Consider the following 22,822-nt stretch of genomic DNA (forward strand, 5'->3'; position numbering starts at 1 on the left):
ACTTATTTCCACGTCAATATATAAGTTTTTACTTACTTCGTATTTGGACGCTTCAAATCGAATGTATTATAAAAGATTTTACCGTATAATTTTCAAAGTTGCACAATTTATTTATAGTAAAGCAGATAGGATACACATGGTGATGTATTATTAGATTAAATTTGAAAGAAAAAAAGTTTAAGTATGTGCTGCCAAAAATATATTTAATTCGTTTTACCCAAATACTAATGACTCAACTTCATTCTACAACTAATTCACGGCAGCAATGTGCATATAAGACATGCCTCCCTCGCCTCTTTTAATATTTGATATAAAATTTCAACAATTGACTATATATCTGTTCATAAGGAGCGTGTTTTAAAGTTGATATGACAAAGATATTAAATATATTTAATTTTCACATATCCAATATATTTATATAATTTAAGAATTATTTTTTAAAAGTTTTCATTATATAAAAATATAAAATATGAGAATATGCAACATTTTACAATAATTTAAATATTTTTTATATTAAATCTTATAAAGTAATTAACTTCTATTTATTTGACTATTGTCCTTTTTTTGCCGATGACATGGGGTTGCACAACTAACATCATCATTGTCGTTATTGTGTTTGGCTGTGCTTATAATTATTACTTCTTTAACTTTCTAAATTTTATGACGACCAAGTGAAAACAACATATAACAAAGTCAAATTTGTTCAATCTGTCATCGATTAAAAAAAATCGTTTGCGCAAGGAAAAAAACAGAAAATTAGATTGAAAAAACGAATTAATACATTGATGATTATAATTAATATTTATTTAATTTTATTTATTTATTGACAATAGTCAATACATATATATACTTTGTAGATTAAGATATTTGAATTCATGATTTTTATAGAGAATAATACTCTCTTTTACTATGAAACCACTCAATTTAGGAATGCTTTTGACCGCAGAAAAAAATCTTGATATGAAAAATCACTTTTAGGTGAAAATATATTTTTATCCTAAAAAATATTTTTTTAATTTAAAAAATTAAAATGGTACATTACAATTAAGAATGTCTCACGTTAAGTCTTCTCTCTCGGTGCATGTTAGCTGGGCTAACAGCGGTTGAAGACGAGGCCATTTTTCCTGCGATTCTTGCTTCTTTTCTGTTTATCCTGGATATTCTCTCGGGGGTTTTGTTGGTTTATGGTTGGTGAGGGAGTCACGGACTGGAGGAAACTCTCCGCGGCGGGGAATGATCGGGAGTTAGATTTATTCCCTCCTTCGGTGGTCGAGGGTTCTTGCGTAGTGAAGCCGCCTCGCTTTGTGTTTGAGGAAGGGATCTTGGAATGGAGGTTCTCTTTAGTTAGCCAATTTGTTAGCCCAGCTCTGAATTTTGCTTCCATCCAGAAAACTGTTGGCCTGATGTGGGGAAAATATTCGCCGGTCAAGGTGAGTTTAACTGGATCGAACTTATTTGTCTTTTCGTTTGTTAATTCTTCTGCTAGGGACTGGGTTTTAGATAATGATATGTGGCATGTTCAACATAAATCGATCTTCCTTAGGAAATGGGAACCTAACGTGAAGGAATTGCATTTTGATTTACTTTGTATGCATGTTTGGATTCAACTATATAATGTTCCTTTGGAATTGTTTTCGAAGAAAGGGCTCAGTTATATTGCTTGTGCAATTGGTAAGCCTCTTCACATGGATTCGATAATTGCTAACAGGGAAAGGCTTGAGTGTGATCGTGTTTGTGTAGAGGTTTCTGCTGGGTCTCAGTTCCCAAATTATATTGATGTGGTTTTGTGTGATGAGTTATTGGTTAGAATCAGGGTTTCTGTACCTTAGATGCCTAGATCATGTGCTGACTGTGGCCGGTTTGGACATGCTGTGAAGTATTGTCCTCAGGGTAAGAGAGTAGAACGTGTTTGGAGAGCCAAAGCACCTATGCAAGAAGCTAAGACGGATGGATCTGTTAATTAGGAAGCTTTAAATGCTTTAGGAGCTAAGAATTTTACTGTCGGGGCTGCTACTACAAGCTTAAACTCAACTTCAGTATCAATGGGGTCTAACCCTGGTATAGAGCATAATGGTTATGCTATTGCCAAAGTGGGTAACCAAACTGTTATTGCTGGCAACAACTTGGCTGCTAATACAGTGACTAATGGGGCTTGTTATGGGAACTCAGGTGCTATTTCAATGTCAGGAGAGGCTATTGCTAAAGCGGTCAACCATACTGTTATTGTTGGCAGCAACTTGGTTGCTAATTTAGTGATTAATGGGGCTTGTTTTGGGAACTCAGATGCTATTCCAATGTCAAATGAGGCTGAAGTTGGAATTGAACTAGGGTTAAAGCAATCTGATATTACTGAGAAGGATAATAATCCCCCTTTAAAAAGAGGTAGAGGTAGGCCTGCTAAGGATGACAAAACTGTTGGGAAGGTTCTAAGAATAAGTTTGACATTCTAAATTCAATTGACCTTGACAGTTTGGTTGGTGTACCCCCTGGTGACTCTGGCAAGAAGTAGAATGGTGTTGTTTTAGGTGTGTCAAAAATTGTTCAGGAGTTGAAACTGAAGAAGAAAGAACATGTTGACAAGGTTAAACAAATTGAGGAAATGGGTGGTGCTTCTTCCTCTACTATTTTGACATGCTAGTGTGTTTTTGGAATGTTAGGGGATTCAACAGTCCTCTAAAGCAGAGTAAAGTGTTGAAATGGGCTGCTAGATGTCAGATTAATGTTTTATGTCTTTTAGAAACAAGAGTTAAGGAGAACAATTCTGGGGATATTTTGTCAAAGAAGTTTGTTGATTGAGGATTCTGTTGGAACTATAGTTATGCTAAAACGGTCGGATTTGGGTGTTTTGGCAGAATTATTTGGACTACTCTATCAGTTCTGTTTTCGACCAAAGTATTACTATCAAGGGTAACTTTGGTGATAGATATTTTTTTCATAATTGCGGTGTATGGCTCAAATGATGGTCTTGTTCGCATGCAACTTTGGAATCATCTTAGTGCTATGGATTGTGCTGTGGGAAACGATGTCTGGTTAATTGAAGGTGACTTCAATGTCATACTAAATATGGAGGAAAGTTCGAATGAAGTTAATTCTAGTACTATCTCTGATATTTCTGATTTTCAGAGATGTGTAGAGGAGCTGGGGGTTTTCGACCACCAGTTTACTGTTCCTTTATTCACTTGGTCAAACAAACAACAAAACACTTACATGGCTTGCAAGTTGGACCGAGTTCTTATCAATCCTAGTTGGATTGTGACTTTTCCTGCCTCAGTGGTGGAGTTTCAAGCTCTTGGTGATTCGGATCACTGCCCAGCTTTAGTTTGGCTCCACAAGAATGCTCTCATTGCTAAACTGAAGCCTTTTAAATTCTTTAATTTATGGGCAATGCACCCTGACTTTATGTCTATTGTTAAAGAATCGTGGTAGTCCCTGATTGCTGGCAATCCAACTCAGGAACTTTTCTTGAAGCTTAAAAGATTGAAATGTTGCCTTAATGAGCTCAACAAGTCCCACTTTCATGATATTTCAGGGAAGGTTCAAAAGAAAATGGATGAACTTAAAAATATTCAACTCTTTAATTTGAATGATGCTGTTGCTGGCAGTTTTATCAAAGATGAATTGGTGGCAGAGAGAGAGCTACAAATCCTTGAGTAGGTGGAGCTGTTTTTATAAGCAAAAGACTAAAGCTGACTGGATCAAATATGGCGATCAAGGCACCCGCTTCTTTCACTCCATGGTGGCTAGAAAGAGGATGAGCAACACTATTCGGGTTCTTTATAATCATGATGGGGCTAAGCTGGATTCTTTTGATGACATGTCAAATGAGGTTATTCGGTTCTTTAAGAAACAACTAGGGGTAATCTATCCTGAGGTTAAGTATTGCAATGTCAATGTCATCAAGGATCTCCTCGATTATTCCTTGCCTAGAGGTGCATCTGATGTTTTAATCAAAGAAGTTTCTGCTATTGAGATTAAAGATTCCATATGGGGGCAAGGGAATAACAAATCCCCTGGTCCAGATGACTTTAACCTGACTTCTTCAAGAGTGCTTGGCCTTTAGTTGGGAATGATTTCTTGGCAGCTATCAGGTACTGCTTCGAAAACTCCTTAATAATCTCTTCTTTTAATGTTACTACTGTAGTCCTGGTCCCAAAAGTCCCCAACCCAAACATGGTTAAGGATTATAGACTCATTTCTTGTTGTTTTGTAATATATAAAACTGCTACTAGAATCTTGGTGAATCAGTTATCTGTTGTTTTCCCTAGCATGATCTCAATGATTCAATATGCATTTGTGAAGGGGGAAAACATTTTAGATAATACTCTTCTAGCCCAGGAACTTGTTAGGGGTTATTCTAGGAAGAATATCTCACCTAGATGTGCTCTTAAAATCAATTTGCATAAGGCTTTCGATTCTTTAGATTGGGAGTTTGTAGGGGTTATCTTGCATGCATTGGGTTTACCTGAGAGGTTCATTGGCTGGATATGGGCTTTTATTATAAACCCTAACTATTCAATTATTATTAATGGTAGCCTTGTTGGCTACTTCAAGGGTGCTCGAGGTGTTAGACAGGGGGGACCCCTTTCACCTTACATTTTTATCATGGCTATGAATGTCTTATACAGTCTTTTGAATGTGGTTGCTTCAAAGGGGGTGTTTAATTTCAACCCTAAATGTAAAAAAATTGGAATCACCCACCTTTGCTTTGCGGATGATTTACTCATTTTCTTCAAAGGCTCTATGGATTCGGTCATTGGGGTGCAAGCTGTCTTGGATATTTTTTACACTATATTGGGTTTAAAGCTGAATGCTAGTAAATGTGAAATTTACTCTGCTGGAATTTCTACTCAGCAGTGTGCTGCCATTAGGGATATTACTGGTTTTAACCTGGGTAGTCTCCCGGTGAGATACTTGGGTGTTCCACTGGTGTCTATAAAGCTAATTGTGAAAGACTGTTGTAGCCTCATTGATAAAATTAAGGCTAAACTGAATTTATGATCCAACAAGCATCTCCTCTTTGCTGGAAGACTTCAATTGATCTGAGCTATTTTATTCAGCATGGCTAACTTCTGGTGTAGGCAGTTAATTCTGCCAAAAGAGATTATTAGAACGGTTGAGCATTTATGTTCTAGATTCTTTTGGAAGGGGTCTGATTTACCTGCAAAAGGTGCTCGTGTCAGTTGGAAGAAAATTTTCTTATCAAAGTCTGAGAGGGGTCTGGGCGTGCAAGATGTTGGTGGCTGGAATAAGGCCTGCATTGTGCAGTTAATCAGGAAGATGTTAGCCGATGAGGGCTCTCTTTGGGTCGCTTGGATGCGGTCCTACGTGATTAGAAGTGGTGATTTTTTGCAGTTGAATATCCCCAATAATATTACCTAGAACTTCAAATATCTCTTAAAGATTAGGCCTAATGTTTTTCATCTCTTTGATGGTCTGGCTTCTGACCTCAATACGAGACGTATTTGGGAAGACATGCGCATAAAGGTACCCAAGGTCACTTGGCAACACTTAGTCTGGTTCCTTGGGCGTATCCCTAAGCACAACATTATTGTATGGATGGATATGTTAAATAGGCTTTCTACACGGGGTTAGACTTCTAAAAATGGGTCTAAGTATTGATGATGATAAATGTTTGTTGTGTGGTCTTGAGGCAGAGTCCAGAGAGCATTTTTTCTTCGATTGTAGCTTTGCTAAAAGTCAATGGGGTACTATCCTTACTTTATGTGGTGTATTCCGTATGGTCAGTAGTTGGGATGGGGAATTAGCTTGGGCGACCCATTGTCTCAAAAGGAAATCTCTCATTGTGAAAGTTCTCAAGCTCGCTTGGGCATGTCACGTTTACTGCATCTGGAAGGAGATAAACAACATGTTATTTGGGGGCAGTACAAGATCGGTGGATGTTGTATTGCTGGACATCAAGGAAGCTGTTCGGGTCCGGTTGATGGGGAAGTTTATTAACACAACTGACCCGAGAAATGTTGCCCTCTGTGCAAGCTGGGGTATACCTCAAACTACGACTTAATACTATATTATTTTCCCTGTTGTGTTAATTGTTTAGCTTTTATTGGATGCTCTTGTAATTTGATGTTTAATGTATGATGTAATATGTAGCAGACCTCATACTTTCTTGGTTAATGAAATGGAATTATCAAAAAAAAATTAATTTACAACATAATGTCTAAAATTGATTTTATTTTTTCAAATCACTTTTAACAATAATTTTAAACAATTAAATCTTAAACTGCAATTTTCAAAAACACTTTTAAAAGTGTTTTTTATGGTACTTTTAAATTCCACTTTTCAAAAATAATACCAAATTGTACCTAATTATTTAAATGATTTTAATCAAACTATAGGCAATTAAATATTTAATAGCATTGCTGACATATCAATTAGTAAATTGGTATAATTGCACATTTGGTCATTTATACTTACATATTCTATTAATTTGGTCATAATTTTAATTTATTCAACAAATTTAGTCCTCTAATCAAATGGTGACGTGTATTTATATCAATTTTAATAATTGTCACATCAAAACTTACGATAAATGTTAACGACATGTGATTGGATCGACATAACTTAAATAATTAAGTGATTTGATTGATAAAATTAAAAGATCGGTGGTCAAAATAAAATCCACTCATAGTTAAATGGTCATGGGTGTTGACAAGGAACTATTTTACTATTGTTTCAACTTAAAATCTCAGACTTATGGGCAATGAACCTCATAGGTCCCTTGATAATTTATCAAAAAATATTTATTATTTTTAAAATATATATGTATATATATCCAAATTGTAACATTTACTTATTATTAGTCTAATTAGAAAAGAAATAGAAACAATAAAAATACCAACTTAACAACACACGTATAAAAAATTAGGCTTGTCTGGAACTGGAATATGGTACTCGAAACAAGCAATCTTTCCTAACGGTGTCAAATTTTAGCTTAAGCATATCAAACATACTTGTACTGCATTTTTCTCTCAAACTTACTCTAACTTATGTCTTTAATTTTCTCGTTTAAAGACGAGTCTGGTCTTAAGGTTGGTTGTCTCTTGTTGCCTTTAGCTACTCATCATTTTTCTAGGGTTGTAAATGAATCAAACGTTCAACGAACCATTCGATGATAAGCTTGATTATTTATGAGAGAACATAAACAAAATTCTTTGTTTGTTTAATTAAATGAACGAAAACGAATAAATAACTCGTTCGTTCATTTATGTTTGAAGCGTTCTATAATATGTTCGTTTATGTTCGTTTAAATTTATTCGCATACGTATTTCTCAACAGTTCAATATCTCTTTCAATTTATGATAGATTGAAAAAAACCATAAATTGTTTAAATTTACATTTGTTTACATTTATTTATGTTTGTTTATTTGTTTGGTTAAAATTAAATGAATGAACGTGAATATACATTCATTCATATTGGTTCGATTAGTTTACGAGCATACTGTTGAAAGTAAAAAAATGGCCAATTTTCGGTGCATTAATGCACCGAATTTGACAGTATTAAAATTCAAAATTTACTGCTGCAATTTGATTGAAAAATTGGCATGGGAAAATTGCTCATTTAGTCCCTATATTTTAGGATATTTACAAGATTAGTCCTTAAGCTTCAACTATAAATACCCTAACTCATCTTGCTTCAAAAACATCCCAAATCATTATAGTTTTCTTACAATACTAGAGAAATTAGAGAGTTTTCTTTAGAGTTGTTTTCTCCTTTTTATCAAGAGAGAATTGTCATTGTTTTCTCCTTGTTAGATCGAGAGAAGTTGCAATTCATATTTTTCGATAGTGAAATTCTTCTACATTTGCCTGTGGTTTTTACCATATATTATTTAGAGGTTTTTCACGTAAAATTTATGTCTTCATTATCTTCATTTTTATTTTCTCAAATTATCAGTTGCGATTTTGCTTTATCCAATAGCTGTATTGTGCAACAATTGGTATCAGAGCCAGATTTGAGTGTGTAATATCTACTTATTATCTTTGTGGTTGCCACCAAAAGGTTGATCCTCCAACATAAAAAAGTAAGAAGGTATTACTCATTCTTTGAAGGTTTTAGAAAACTATCCACAATAGTGAAATAGTGGGAGCTATCCGTAATAGAAGCTATGACAACGAAATTTGATATTGAAAAGTTCAATAGAAGAAATTTCTCATTTTGGAAATTGAAGATGAAGGCCATCATGAGGAAAGATGGTTGTCTAGCGGCTATCAGTGAAAGGCCAGTAGATTTCACAAATGACAACAAATGGAACGAGATGGACGAGAATGATATGACAAACATTCATCTAGCATTAGCAGATGAAGTATTATCAAGCATTGAGGAGGAGGAGACAACCAAGGAGTTATGAGATCATCTCACCAAACTGTACAAGGCCATATCGTTGCACAATAAAATTTTCCTTAAGAGGAAATTGTATACTCTCCGGATACCAGAATCTATTTCAGTGACGGAGTACTTAAACACACTAAACACTTTATTTTCTCAGCTTACATCTTTAAGTTGTACAATAGGAGAACAAGAACGTGTTGAACTTCTACTTTAAAGTCTACCTGATTCATTTGATCAACTCATCATCAACTTGGCAAACAGTAATGTCATCAGTCTAGTCTTCGAGGGCGTTGCAGCTGCTGTTCTACAAGAAGAAAATCGGCGCAAAAGTAAGGAACACAGACAAGTAAATTAGCAACAAGTAGAAGCGTTGACAATAATGAGATGGAGATCAACAGAACATGGCCAAAGAAATAGTCACAAACATGGTAGATCAAAGTCGAGAAGCAAGAAGAATTTAAAGTGCTACAACTGTGAAAAGAATGGTCACTTGAAGAATGATTGTTGGAGTCTAGGTAAAAACTCTAATCCACAAGGTAATATCACAAACACTTCAGATGATGGAGATGCTCTATGTTGTGAAGCATCAACCACCGTGGAAGGTAGAAAGATGTTTGAAGATATATGACTCATTGATTCGGAAGCAACTTATCACATGACCTCAAGAAGATAATGGTTCCATCATTATGAACATGTCTCATAAGGATCTGTGTATAGTTGCAATGATCATGCTTTAAAGATCATCGGCGTTGGAACCATCAAATTAAAGGTGTATGATGGAACAATTAAAGTTGTTTGAGATGTGCGGCACGTGAAAGACCTGAAGAAAAATTTATTATCCTATGGATTGTTGGATAATAATGCAAGTAAGATTGAAATGCATAAAGGAACTATGAAGATGTTCCATGGAACGCTTGTGGTGATGAAAGAAGAAAAGACAGCAGGAAACTAGTATATGCTGAAGGGAGAGACTTTGCTAGAAGCAGAAGCCTTTGTTGCCTCATGTAGTTCAGATTCTACAATGCTATGGCATCAGAAACTTGGACACATGTCAGAACAATGAATGAAAGTCCTTGTGGAGCAAAAGCTACTTCCAAGTTTAATAAAGGTATCACTTACTTTGTGTGAGTATTATATAACAAGTAAGCATCACCGATTAAAATTCAACATGTCAAATTCTAGAGGCAAAAGTGTTCAGAATTGGTTTAATCTGACGTATGACAAGCACCAGTTACACCCCTAGGTAGAGAAAAGTAATTTGTCTCATTTATTGATGACTACTCTAGGAGATGTTGGGTGTACCCTACTAAGAAAAAGTCATATGTGTTTTCAACTTTCAAAAACTTTAAAGCGCAGGTGAAACTTAACTTTGGAAATAAAATCAAGTGTTTCCGAATAGATAATGGAGGGTAATACACAAATGAAGAATTCGATGACTTTTGCAGAAAAGAATGCATCAAAAGACAATTCAAAGTGACATACGCTCCACAACAAAATGGAGTGGTAGAGCGGATGAACAAAACCTTGTTGGAAAGAACAAGAACAATGTTGAGGGATGCATGTCTAGAAAAATCATTTTTGGAAGAAGCAGTCAATACCGCCTGTTTTTTGGTGAATCGAGTTCTATCAACTGCAATAGAGCTGAAGACACCAATAGAGATGTGGAATGGTAAACCAGCTAATTATTCAAACCTCCATGTATTTGAAAGTATTGTGTATGTGATGTATAACTCCCAAGAAATTTCAAAGTTGGATTTAAAATCTAGGAAATGCAAATTCTTGGGGTATATTGATGGAGTGAAGGGGTATCTCTTGTGAGATATCACTGCCCACAAAATGATCATCAACATGGATGTTATCTTTGTAGAAGATAAACTACAAAGAAAAGAAGAAGATGATAGAGCTGAAAAGTCAGAGACTACACAAATACATGTGGAAAAGTAGTTTGAATAAGAAGATTATTCTAAAGTAAAACCAACACATAATGAACAAGAACCAGAGAGTTCTGAAGCTCCAACAACTCGTCAATCAGATCGTGTGAAAAGACGTTCCAATTGGCACTCAGATTCTATTATAGAAGAAAATATTACATACTATCTTTTAACAGATGACGATGAGCCATCAACATTCCAAGAGGTAATAAACAACTTATATGCTTTACAGTGGATGATTGCAATGCAAGAAGAAATTGAAGCCCTTCATAAAAATAATACATGGGACCTTGTGCCACTACCACAAGGAAGGAAGCTAATTGGTAACAAATGAGTCTTCAAAATCAAGCAAAATGGTAACAACCAAGTGGAGAGGTATTATGCAAGACTGGTGGTTAAAGGATATGCCAAAAAATAAGATATTGATTTCAATGAAATATTTTCTCCTGTGGTTCAACTAACAACGGTTTGAGTAGTCTTGACAATGTGTGTTACATTAAACTTACATCTAGAGCATCTAGATGTTAAAACAACTTTTCTTCATAGAGATCTTGAATAAGAGATTTACATGCTCCAACCCGAAGGTTTTGAAGAAAAAAAAAGAAGAAATTGGTTTGTAGGTTGAACAAATCTCTTTACGGTCTAAAATAGGCACCAAGGTGTTGGTATAAGAGATTTGATTCCTTCATTGTGTGTCTTGGATACAACAGACTTAATGCAGACCCTTGTGCTTATTTCAAGAGGTTTGGTGAAAACGATTTTGTTATATTGCTATTGTATGTGGATGACATATTGGTTGCAGATCCCAACAAAGATCATATTGAAGAATTGAAGGCACAACTGGCTAAGGAATTTGAAATGAATGATTTGGGATCAATAAATAAGATTCTAGGGATACAAATTCACCAAGACATAAGTAATAGGAAGATTTGGCTTTAACAAAAGAATTACTTGAAAAAGATCTTGTCACGATTCAACATGCAATATTGTAAGTCAATTTCTACCTCTCTTCCTATTAACTTCAAATTATCCTCCAGTATGAGTCATATCAGTGAAGAAGAGAGGATGGAGATGTCTCGAGTACCATATGCATCGACAGTGGGAAGTTAATGTTTGTTATGATATGCACAATACCAGACATTGCATAAGAAGTGAGAGTTCGTTACATGGCGAATCTAGGTAAATAGCATTGGAATACAATAAAGAGGATCTTGAGATACATCAAAGGGACCTCAAATGTTACACTATGTTACGGAGGATCAAACTTACTTATCAATGGGTATGTCGATTCTGACTATGCAGAGGATTTGGATAAAAGCAAATCTACTACATGATATGTGTTCAAAGTCGCTGGTGGAGCTATAAGATGGGTTTCAAAATTGCAGTCAATTGTGGCTACGTCAACAACAAAGGTAGAATATATAGCAGCTACACAAGCAAGTAAAGAAGCAATCTACTTGAAGAAGCTATTGGAAGAGCTCGGGCATAATCAAGAGTATGTTTATATGCTTTGTAACAGTCAAAGCACCTTCCATCTAGCAACGAATCCAACATTTCATTCAAGGAAAAAACACATACGAGTTCAGTACCATTTCGTTCGTGAAAAGGTGGAAGAAGTGGCGGTAGATATGTAGAAAATTCATACCAAAGATAACATATCAGATTTCATGACAAAGACGGTCAATGCTGATAAATTTACTTGGTGTCGATCCTCTTGTGGCCTGTCAGAGACGTAAGCAACATGAATGGTACAAGGTAGAAAGAATAATGTGAAGATATGATTGTTCCAATCAAATCTTCAAGTGGAATATTGAAAGTAAAAAAAGTGACCAATTTTCGGTGCATTAATGCACCGAATTTGGCAGCAGTAAAATTCAAAATTTACTGTTGCAATTTGGTTGAAAAATTGGCATAGAAAAATTGCTCATTTAGTTCCTGTATTTTAGGATATTTACAAGATTAGTTCTTAAGCTTCAACTATAAATACCCTAATCCATTTAGCTTCAAAACCATCCCAAATCATTCTAGCTTTCTCCCAATACTAGAGAAATTAGAGAGTTTTCTTTAGAGTTGTTTTCTCCTTTTTATCAAGAGAGAATTGTCATTGTTTTCTCTTTGTTAGATCAAGAGAAGTTGTTATTTCTATTTTCCGATAGTGAAATTCTTCTACCTTTGCTTGTGGTTTTTTACCCTATATTATTTAGGGGTTTTCCACGTAAAATTTGTGTCTTCTTTATCTTTATTTTTATTTTCTCAAATTATCAGTTGCGATTTTGCTCTATCTGATAGCCATATTACGCAACACATACATTTTATCAATGTTCCTTTGTCTTTCCTCTTGTTTGTTTTTCTTCCCTAACCCAACCCTTTCTTATGTTTTAGTGACATATTTTTTTTTATTAAGCTAAGGTGATTATAAAGTAGTATATGTTCTAAATACTCTCAACCTTTTGACAATGAACATTCAATCACCATGTTGCAGCTGGTACTCGAACTCGTGACCTCTAGGAACAACAATGATTTATTTAATCACTTAGACAAGTTGGTTCCGCGCTTAATTTTGAATTTTAAAGGGAATAATTATATACATAACGTATTTGACTGAAGTGAAACACTGAGATAACATATTGAAATGAAGCATTACGAGAACATATTAAAACAACTTGTATATGTATTTTATTTAATTGTTTTTTGTATTAAAACACGTAATATTTTCATAAAAACATATAAATATATATTAATGAAAAGTTTAAAAAATTATGGACTTAATGAAAATGTAAAAATAACAAGGGTTTAGTGAAAATTTGAAAGGTCTAATCAAAATTCCAAAGAATTTAAAACAATTAATAGATTTAAAAAAACGAATTAATATTTTTTTTAAAATTTGTGGAGGGGTCAAATTATTTTTTTAAAATAAGGGGCCTTACGGAGAGGGCTAGGTTTCCACTGTGTTCCGCTAGTGCCATGCTCCATCTCATTTTTCATAATGTTACAATTTACATAATTTATGCCTGCTATTTCCGTCGCCATTGATGTCCTCGTTTCTTCACCTCCTCTTGTTACCTCATCGGATCCCCCAGTCACCGAAGCAACCTATTATGCCTTCGCATTTACTTCCTATCACCGCTTTCACCTTCATTTGCTTTTCCAACGCCCTCTCCTTGTTTTTTATGAGATTGTAATGTTGTGGGTTGTACTTTTGGCACTACTATGTGCCAATGGCTCCCCTACACCTGAGGGTGGCGGCTTAGTTACTCGACAAGTGATTAATGGCTCGTGTTCAGTGTTCTCAACCCAATTATGGTTAATTTCTCTTGGATTATGACTCATTTTGTCTGCATCTAATCAAGTAGATTTAAATCACAACAAGGTTTTATGGGCGGACCGATGAAGATAATTATCTCTCAAAAATTTAAAATTATTGTATATTTTAATTTTTTTATATATTTTTTATTAAAAATTTGTCTTCAGTCCCTAAAATTTTATAAATTTTATCCTTCTTAAAATTTTAAAAATTTGACCCCAAAATTAAAATTTCCCTTGTCTATATGGATGGTTTTGCAAGTAGGATTATAACTGACGTTTTCTATATATTGAATTCATTACCTAAGAGTTGATGTCCGACAATATAATTTGATTTTATAATGTTCATAATTTAACCGATGTTTTCTGTCTATTGTATTCCTTAATATTGTATTTACATTTTTATAAGAGTTATAATAAAATAAAATAAATATTTTTTTAGAATACGATTGAAAATCAAATTTTAAACTAAATATAAAAAAAATTAATTTTTATGTTTGAAAAAAGATTTTGATGTAAAACTTATAATTTTATACCTTCATTCATTATTGAGTAGTATGTTTATTTTATAATAAATTATTTACGAGTTTAATAATTTTATATCTAATCATATTAATTTTTTTTATATTTTTATAAGATATGTATATTATAAATTTATTTTTTAATAAAAATTTTTATAATGATTTAAATTATGTATTATAAAAAAAAATTTCCTTACATTCTTTAGAAACAATGCTAAATTTCCGATCCGAGTGAAATGTCGTGTATTTCGAACCTTGGACCAGCGTTGCGTCAGCTCTGATTCCCTCAAATCCATATTTTACGATTCCACAATGAACCACGACGCGGACACTCCTTCACCAACCCAAACATGCCACCTTTCCATTTCAGGCGTTTTTAGTAATTTACTTATCCCGACATTTCCCACTCAAAGTCCGAAAATACCCTCTCTGTTGTATTCGAACAAGCATAGAATCAAAACTCTCGCCTTTTTTTTCTGATTAAAGATAAACAATAATAATATAACGGCAAAGAAAAGTAGCAAAAGACAAAACGAAACGGAATTTATACGAATAAAAGAGAAAGAAATTTCCCTATATTTTTTGAAAAAAATAAATAAAAATATATATGATTTCATATAAATTAAATAAGATTCTACAAATCCAACGTCTCAAAATTAATCAAGACATTTTCCAATTTTAAAATTTAATCTTCAAAACATTAAATAATGAGTTTTTCCTTATAATTTCATTTCCTCAACCTTTCTCTTTCTCTGTGTCTTTGTCTAACTTTTTGGTTTTCTGTTTGCCTGACTCGGGTTTCTATTTCATTCTTTTCTTTTATCGTTTTCTCGCCGCACTTCTGTTCCTGCTATCAGACCAGGTAGGGAAGGGAGGAAGGTTACTAGAACCATCCCATGTGTGGACTTTTGACTTTGCTGTGATCGGAGGGGGTTTAATTTAGGATGGGGCAGTGTTACGGCAAAGTTAATCAATCAGGAGGAAATGAAGGGACGACCACCACAGTGGTGGTTTCAGCGGATCGGGATGAAACTTCGGTACAATCGGCTAATGGTGCTGCTAATGTTCCTTCTGTGAAGAATACTCCAGCTAGGTCTTCGAGCCAGAGTCCATGGCCCAGCCCGTATCCGCACGGAGTATCTGCAAGTCCGCTTCCTTCGGGTGTATCGCCTTCTCCGGCGAGGACTTCAAGGGGTTCGACTCCGAGGAGGTTATTCCGGAGGCCGTTTCCGCCGCCTTCTCCCGCGAAACACATAAAGGCCTCTCTGGTGAAGCGGTTTGGCGGTAAGCCGAAGGAAGGACCGATCCCTGAGGATCGCGGAACTGAGCCGGAGCAAGCGTTGGATAAGAACTTTGGTTATGGCAAGAATTTTGGAGCCAAGTATGAGCTTGGAAAAGAAGTCGGAAGGGGACATTTTGGTCACACTTGCTCTGCTAGAGGTAAAAAGGGTGAGCTTAAGGATCAACCTCTTGCTGTTAAGATCATCTCAAAAGCTAAGGTACACTGCTCGCTCTTCTACTAATTTCTCCGTTTTTCATTCTTCATACAACGTAATTTTAGCTGATTTTATATATTCTTGACATATTCAGGTTGTTTTCTTAATGCATTTGAAGGCATTGTTCTTAAATTGGATTCCGTTACAACATTCATAATAGAAGGTCCTTTAATTATGATGGTATTGTTATCTATTCGGAACAATAGATAGATGCTTGTCTTCTTGATTCAAGTAAACTCTGCCGGAGTTGTTCTTCTTAGTTGAAGAATAGGAGTTAGATAAGCTATACTAATTATAGATCGATGATGATCATTGAGCTGTATAGGATATACAAGAGTTTAAAGGATACTCTTGCTTTGATTAGCCGTGTCGGGTCCGTGTCTTTTTGTCGGTTAGGGGAAAGCGCAATTGCTATTGTAATTCTGGAAGACAGAAAGAAGACAAAGGTGGATCTGTCTTATTTGAGGATCATTTAGTGCCTGTATCAATAATACGGGTGACTTGAGATCTTTTTGTATCTGAAGTCTGAAATGGGAATGCAAACTGTAGCCACATCAAGCACAATAGAATTAGGTTGGAATGAAAACTTTGTTTCTCAAATGATATTTTTGGTGTAATATCCACGTTTTATGCGCTAAATCCTCAGGTTATTTTTCCGCCTACATAGTGACATAGCAGGTGCTTGCATGTGTGGTTGACAACCCTGTTTTACCTTATTTTTTAGTCAAAGTAACTCTTCTTATCTTCTAATATTCTAACTTGGTATCATTCCAGTTTTTCTTCCTTTTCTCATAATTTAAGTAGATAATTGTTCTGTAGTCTGCATTATACTTGTAGTTAACTTCCCGATATAATTCTTTTATCTTTCTCTTTTTGATTTCCTTTTCACAGTTAAGTTCTAAAAAAAAGTGATCAAATGTGTTGATTGAGCACAGGGCTTGGCCTGGTCTTTATTGGGGTGGGGACTTTAATAGGAATAGGGTCAAATTCCATTCCCTGTATCCCTTTGGGCTATGCTCTTTTTCCTCAAGGGCAAAAATGATAAAGTACGGACTTTTGATTGCAATGACTGCATTTTAACCAGGTTTATTTGACAGATGACAACAGCAATATCAATTGAAGATGTTCGAAGGGAGGTGAAAATATTAAAAGCACTATCAGGACATAAGCATCTGGTTCAATTTTATGATGCATGTGAGGATGCCAATAATGTGTACATAGTCATGGAGTATGTCTTCTCTCGATTTTGTTAAAATTTGTTGTATGAAACTGGTTGATCATGAATTATCCTTTCTAGTTTCATTTTTTTATCTTCAAGTTAGTTCCATTGCCGTTTTTAGTAGGTTTACTTTCATAACATTTTGAACCGTCGTGCATGCTGAATTATAAAAATAATATCTGGTCAAATTTGCTCAGTAGAAATTCATGTGATATTCCAACTGCAGCATCATAAAAAATTGTATTGCATTTTTTATATTTTGGCCTAACGGCCATGGAATTCTTTATCTTATCAGATTGTGTGAAGGTGGAGAGCTATTGGACAGAATTTTGGCGAGGTAAGTTGCTCTCTGTAGTTTATGTGATTTAGACCAAGTTTTAAGACATTGTATTTTAATATCGACTATCGTTAGCTTTATAGAAAATAGAAGGTTAGATAGATGTCATTGTCTGTCTTTATCCCAACCTTTTTGATCCCTGCCTCACCCCCAACCCACCCATCCCCCTCCACCCCCTGCGCAAAGCCCAATTTTATTTGACATATAGAGAAGACTAAAGGCCCCCTATTGTGATTAATTAGTTATATTGGATAATGAGATGAAAATTTCTCTATTACAGGGGAGGAAGGTACACTGAGGAAGATGCAAAAGCTATAGTTGTACAAATTTTAAGTGTGGCTTCATTTTGTCATCTTCAAGGAGTTGTGCACCGTGACTTAAAGCCAGAGGTTTTTACTTTTGCATTTGATTTTTATGGATTGTGAAGATGTAAATTATATATTCTGGCTTACATCACATCTCTGATTATATTTTTTGTTGCTTGAGCTACAGAACTTCCTTTTCACTTCTGGTAGTGAAGATGCTGACATGAAACTAATAGATTTTGGTCTTTCTGACTTTATTAGGCCAGGTAATGGCTGATCATACCTTAAACTTTAGCTTGGTTCACCAATGAACTTACCTTTATTACTCCTGTAATGCTATCAAATGAAAGACTAGAATCAGTGATGATAATCAACCACATATATTTTGGTTTGCTTCTTTCTAGATGAGTAATGTTCTTAGATTCTTATAGGTTAATTGAGTTTAGATCTACAAATTTGCTGTAATGTACTAGCACCTCTGTTTTGCTGTAAATTGGAGAATAAATTAAGTTGTTTTCATACATATAAAACCTTAAATTCCTAAGCTCTATTGATGCAGAATTTTGCAGGGTATTACAATTGGCATTTAAGTATGCCTGCACATGTTTAAATGAGTTATTAATTAAAAAAAATTGTAATATGAAGCGGATAAAGTTATGTCGGATGTCAATCAATTTCCTATTCCCACTTTATTTTGGGATGATCGCATATCATTAGACTGAATATCTAACCACAGCTAATAGTATGTTTTCTTTATTAACTTTTGTGTCCTGTATGTTTGTAACAGATGAAAGGCTCAATGATATAGTTGGAAGTGCTTATTATGTTGCTCCTGAAGTTCTGCATAGATCTTATAGTCTGGAAGCAGATATATGGAGCATCGGAGTAATCACCTACATCTTGTTATGCGGAAGTCGACCTTTTTGGGCACGTTCTGAATCTGGAATTTTTCGGTCTGTGCTAAGATCTGATCCCAATTTTGATGATTTGCCCTGGCCATCTGTCTCGCCAGAGGCCAAAGATTTTGTTAAGAGACTCCTGAACAAGGATTACAGAAAAAGAATGACTGCCGTTCAAGCTTTAAGTGAGTTTGGAATATGTGTTTAACTAGTAAACACATGGATTTTACCCCATTGTGGAAATTATTAATTACATTTGTCCAACAAGCTAGTCAATTTTAGGATTAGCCTGTATCAGATGAATTATGATACACTTAATTATGATATTTTGCCTATTCTGGAACTATTAATTACATTTGTTTGGGAAGCCAGTCACTTTTGCTGGTACAGTTGACACAAATAAGATTAATTGGTTCACTTTTATGACATTTCAGCTCATCCTTGGTTGCGTGATGACAGTCGTTTGGTCCCTCTTGATATACTGATCTATAAGTCAGTTAAGTCGTATCTGCATGCAACACCATTCAAACGAGCTGCTCAAAAGGTACAGTTTCTCTCTTATTTTTTCTGACAGAAATGCACCATTAGCTTTTTGAACCTTTGCTTTTTTCCCCTGGGTCCAGCTCATTTCCTCTCTTTTACGATATCTTTAAGGGTATTTCTTGCTCTAGGTTGCCAAATGCTTTGCAGCAAGCTGCAAAAATCCTAGTTAAATCTTAGATTGATATATAAAATAGCTCAGTTGAATTAATACTGTGGTTTTTCTACTATCCGATTATGTTAAACTGTCAAACATCCGTTTCAACTGTAAACTTTTTGTGGATAGTAGTGCCATAATGCAGGTGTTCTGAATTATAATTGGTATTTTCAGGATAACACTTTATCTTAATTAAGATCATTGTTATGTTATATTGGAAACATGAAGAAGTTAGGTTTTTGGCTATTTTGTGTAAAAACAAACTCCTATTGCATTTCTTATACCATGCAAGTCTTTAATTAATTTTGGCGGAATGTTTGACTGCGAACAAATTGTGTGAATCTTCTTTTGAAGCAGTTAACCATGATATCCATATAAATATGATTGTTTTTAACTTCGTAAAGCTTGTAGTATGTGCTCATGTGCAGGGTCGGTTGCATGAACATTTATTTTGCTTTCTATCACTCTCTAACTTGACTTTGTGCATATTGTAGGCTCTTTCGAAAGCATTGACCGAAGATGAGCTGGTTTATCTCAGAGCACAATTCACGCTGTTGGAGCCGAATAGAGATGGAAGTGTCTCTCTTGAAAACTTTAAAATGGTAATCGACTGCCTTATGAACCTATCAATTCAAGTTTTAAGACTAAAATGGTTAATGATTTCAATCTGATCTCTGTCCAAATCTTTGGCATCTCATGTTGACTTAGTTAGACAATTATAGCGCATCTAAGTTATCCATCTTTTTCCCCACTTTTTTAGGGCCCTTATCTTTGATCTCTCTGTTTTTCTTTTTGGTTGTTATTTTATATAACCTATAAAATATTTATACGACATCAGCTCATCAAATTTTCAGGCACTTGCTCGAAATGCTACTGATGCAATGGGTGAATCACGGGTAACGGACATTCTTAATAATGTAAGGCTCTTACCAGAATATCTCCTGGGTAGCAGCTTATATTATGCTCTCTCCTCACGGTTTAGTCTTTTTGGTTAGACATTTTATCCGAGTCTTCATGACGTGAAAAATGGTTTTCATTTAAAACTGCTTTGTTAAATGTTTAAAATTCTTCCTTTTAATGATTGTGCTTTCTCGGAATACCTCGTGACAATCTCCACGTCCCCATACTTTGATCTTCATTTGCGAAGTGAATTCCAGTTCCTCACCATTGCATTGCATTTCTGCTCAGTTGGGAACACTTGCATATAGGAAAATGTACTTTGAAGAGTTTTGTGCTGCTGCAATTAGCACACATCAATTGGAAGCAGTTGAAGGGTGGGAGCAGATTGCATCCTCTGCTTTTGAACATTTTGAACAGGACGGCAATAGAGTAATCTCAATTGAAGAATTGGCGAGGGTACGTTGCTTGTTGCTTCCATGCATCTCAGTGATTCACTACCTCATTTGGTGTTCTTGTTGTTGTTGTTGTCATGCAGTTTTGACTCCTTTTGGTTTGATTGCAGGAGTTGAATGTTGGCCCTTCAGCTTATTCATTCCTCAAAGACTGGATAAGAACCTCAGATGGAAAGCTAAGTTTACTTGGATATACAAAATTTTTACATGGTGTGACTCTTCGTAGCTCAAATACAAGGAATCATTAAATCTATATAGCCTTTGGATATATACAGTTCTTAAAATTCATGGCATTTAGAAATGACTTGTTGTAATTTTCTTTTTCGAAAAGTTATTTTTGCATTAGGAGGAAAAATGTGCATAAGTGAATATTATTATTGAGATTGTTGAGGAAAATTTACAGTGAGAATATGGTTTTGGCTGGTTCCATTTTATTTCATATTGTGCCTTTATGTATTTGAGCTAAAGACACGGTGCCGAAGCTCTCTCTCTCTCTCTCTCTCTCTCTCGACACAAAACTAGATCTAAGCCTTAGTGGAAGGCTGTTCCGTGTCCAGCAGCCGGCTGCCCCTTTCCTCCTTTGTCGCTCTCAGGAAAATAGCCCCTCCCGTGGGTTTTGTAACCTATGTATACTGTACCTTTTTGGATCTGTCCAGCGAGTTAGTAATGGATCAGGGGGTTTCCATGTGGATGAGCGGTCAACGGAAACTGTGTGCTCCTCCCCTTCCTGCTACCACTGTGAACTTATCTCTGTTTTGAACCCCGTTAGTCGGGGTCTCTGGATCAATGCTTTTGCTAACACCGCTGTATTGCTTCAGTGATGGTAGGCTCTCCATTTTATTCTACTGTTCTTTCATTTGAGGCCAACCCTCCTTGTGGACGTGTTTTGGTTCAACACCTCTGTGGGCGACTTGAGTCCCATTATTCTAGTTTGGGTTGCGTAAAGTCACCACCAGTTTGTTTATGCGCCCGACAATGGGATGCTAAGCGTTATCTCCATCTAACGAACCCTATTGAAGGATTATCCTTCCCGATCCCATATGTTCTATTTTGATGTTTGGATCATTGATTCGTTTAATGATATGAACCTTATAACAAAAAATGCCGCGTTGATTGTGTAAATTGTACATTATGTTTACTTCCAAATTTTGGGCTTTGAATTAAATGGACATTTGCTTGGACCTTCCAACCGAGAGCTTGGAGTTACCGTGGGGGTAACGTAAAGCCCAGGGGTCAAAGGTTATTTGCAAAATAACAAGGATTCGAGAGCATGTAGTGGCGAGGTTAATGATATTGGCTTGGTTTTACCACGTTTGATTCAAACTCTGAACTAGCAGATTCATCTTCTTTTTCAATCCAAATGTGAAATGATTGAAAGTTATATTTGAACAGATATTGTATTATATTTACCCTAGATTAATAAAAAAAATCCTAATGCTTTAGTAACTGGTGAAAAAAATAATTTAAGGGCATCTTAACCTGATGAAATTGGTCTTGCCATAATGTGAAACCAACGCGTCTTCAATTTGACTTTTTGTATATAGATGCCCTTATTTGTCCCCTTCCAGCCGTAGACAGTATATAGATTACCTTAATTGTTATTATTATTATTTGATTAGGAATACGGAATGAGGATTGTTAAAGTTTTGATCTGAAATTTAATATGAACAAAAATTTAGACAACATAAATCATTTACTACTATTTAATGATTTATTAATCAAAATAAATATTATCTTGTTTACTACTCTATTAAAACAAATATATATATATATATGTTAATTCTGAATTGAAGAAATGTCTATACATGGTGTAGACATCATTTTTTTCATTTAAAATTAGTATTATTATTATTAGTATTATTATTATTATTATTATTATTATTATTATTATTATTATTATTATTATTATTAGTATTTATTATTATTATTAATATTATATATTATTATTATTTAATAAATAATTACAAAATTAGAAGCCCATTTACAAGCCCAAATACCATGGCCAACCAGAACCGACCCATACCCCAAACTGAAACCCTAAACTGATTTAGGGTTTCAGCTAGGGTTTACAAACCCTAGCCCCCAGCCGCCGTCAACATCATCAGCCGTTGGATCTGGCAAGATCCAACGGCCCAAAAAGGTTCCAGATGGGAAACCCTAGGGTTTCTAACCCTAGCAGCCAGCCGTTTCTAGATGCCTCCAGCCGCTTCCGATGAGTCCAGGTGGTCCAACAGATGCTGCCGACACTCCAGAACGTCGAGAAGCTACCCACGTTGAGCCCTATGGTGAGTCACCACCATAGCTATGGTGACTCACCGGGCCTTTCATCTCTGGAACCGGTCCAACGAGAGCCTCGGTGGTGGCTATAAAAGCCACCCCACCTGCAAGAAAAAAAAAACCAGAAGAACGGAC

The 22,822-nt window shown here is 35.2% G+C and overlaps 2 protein-coding genes across 3 annotated transcripts; both read left to right on the plus strand.

Moving 5' to 3' along the window:
* The first annotated feature begins 5,602 nt into the window (after positions 1–5,602).
* LOC120158476 lies at positions 5,603–6,022 on the plus strand. The gene has a single exon (XM_039169298.1). The coding sequence runs from the start codon at positions 5,603–5,605 to the stop codon at positions 6,020–6,022; it is 420 nt and encodes a 139-aa protein (XP_039025229.1).
* An 8,783-nt stretch (positions 6,023–14,805) lies between these two features.
* LOC120158477 (CDPK-related kinase 3-like) lies at positions 14,806–20,843 on the plus strand. Of its 2 annotated transcripts, XM_039169299.1 has the most exons (11): positions 14,806–15,604; positions 16,699–16,829; positions 17,116–17,157; positions 17,438–17,546; positions 17,650–17,728; positions 18,250–18,546; positions 18,796–18,905; positions 19,553–19,660; positions 19,913–19,975; positions 20,247–20,414; positions 20,521–20,843. In XM_039169299.1, exons 1-11 carry the CDS (start codon positions 15,050–15,052, stop codon positions 20,656–20,658), a joined length of 1,800 nt encoding a protein of 599 aa, XP_039025230.1. In that variant the 5' UTR covers positions 14,806–15,049; the 3' UTR covers positions 20,659–20,843. The 2 variants fall into 2 exon arrangements, with proteins under 2 accessions (XP_039025230.1, XP_039025231.1); XM_039169300.1 differs by lacking the exon at positions 20,521–20,843 and having other exon boundaries at positions 14,807–15,604; positions 19,897–19,975; positions 20,247–20,389.
* Positions 20,844–22,822: the final 1,979 nt, after the last annotated feature.

This window comes from Hibiscus syriacus, unplaced genomic scaffold (genome assembly GCF_006381635.1).
Source record: "Hibiscus syriacus cultivar Baekdansim isolate YM2019G1 unplaced genomic scaffold, ASM638163v2 tig00111314_pilon, whole genome shotgun sequence".
Lineage (NCBI taxonomy): Eukaryota > Viridiplantae > Streptophyta > Magnoliopsida > Malvales > Malvaceae > Hibiscus > Hibiscus syriacus.

Bases quoted from the DNA above. Each gene is read 5' to 3' on its own strand.
- LOC120158476 (XM_039169298.1), top strand. From the start codon at position 5,603: ATGGGTCTAAGTATTGATGATGATAAATGTTTGTTGTGTGGTCTTGAG.
- LOC120158477 (XM_039169299.1), top strand. From the start codon at position 15,050: ATGGGGCAGTGTTACGGCAAAGTTAATCAATCAGGAGGAAATGAAGGG. The intron at 17,729-18,249 runs GTAATGGCTGAT...TGTTTGTAACAG, and splicing joins TTCTGACTTTATTAGGCCAG to ATGAAAGGCTCAATGATATA. The intron at 19,976-20,246 runs GTAAGGCTCTTA...ATTTCTGCTCAG, and splicing joins TAACGGACATTCTTAATAAT to TTGGGAACACTTGCATATAG.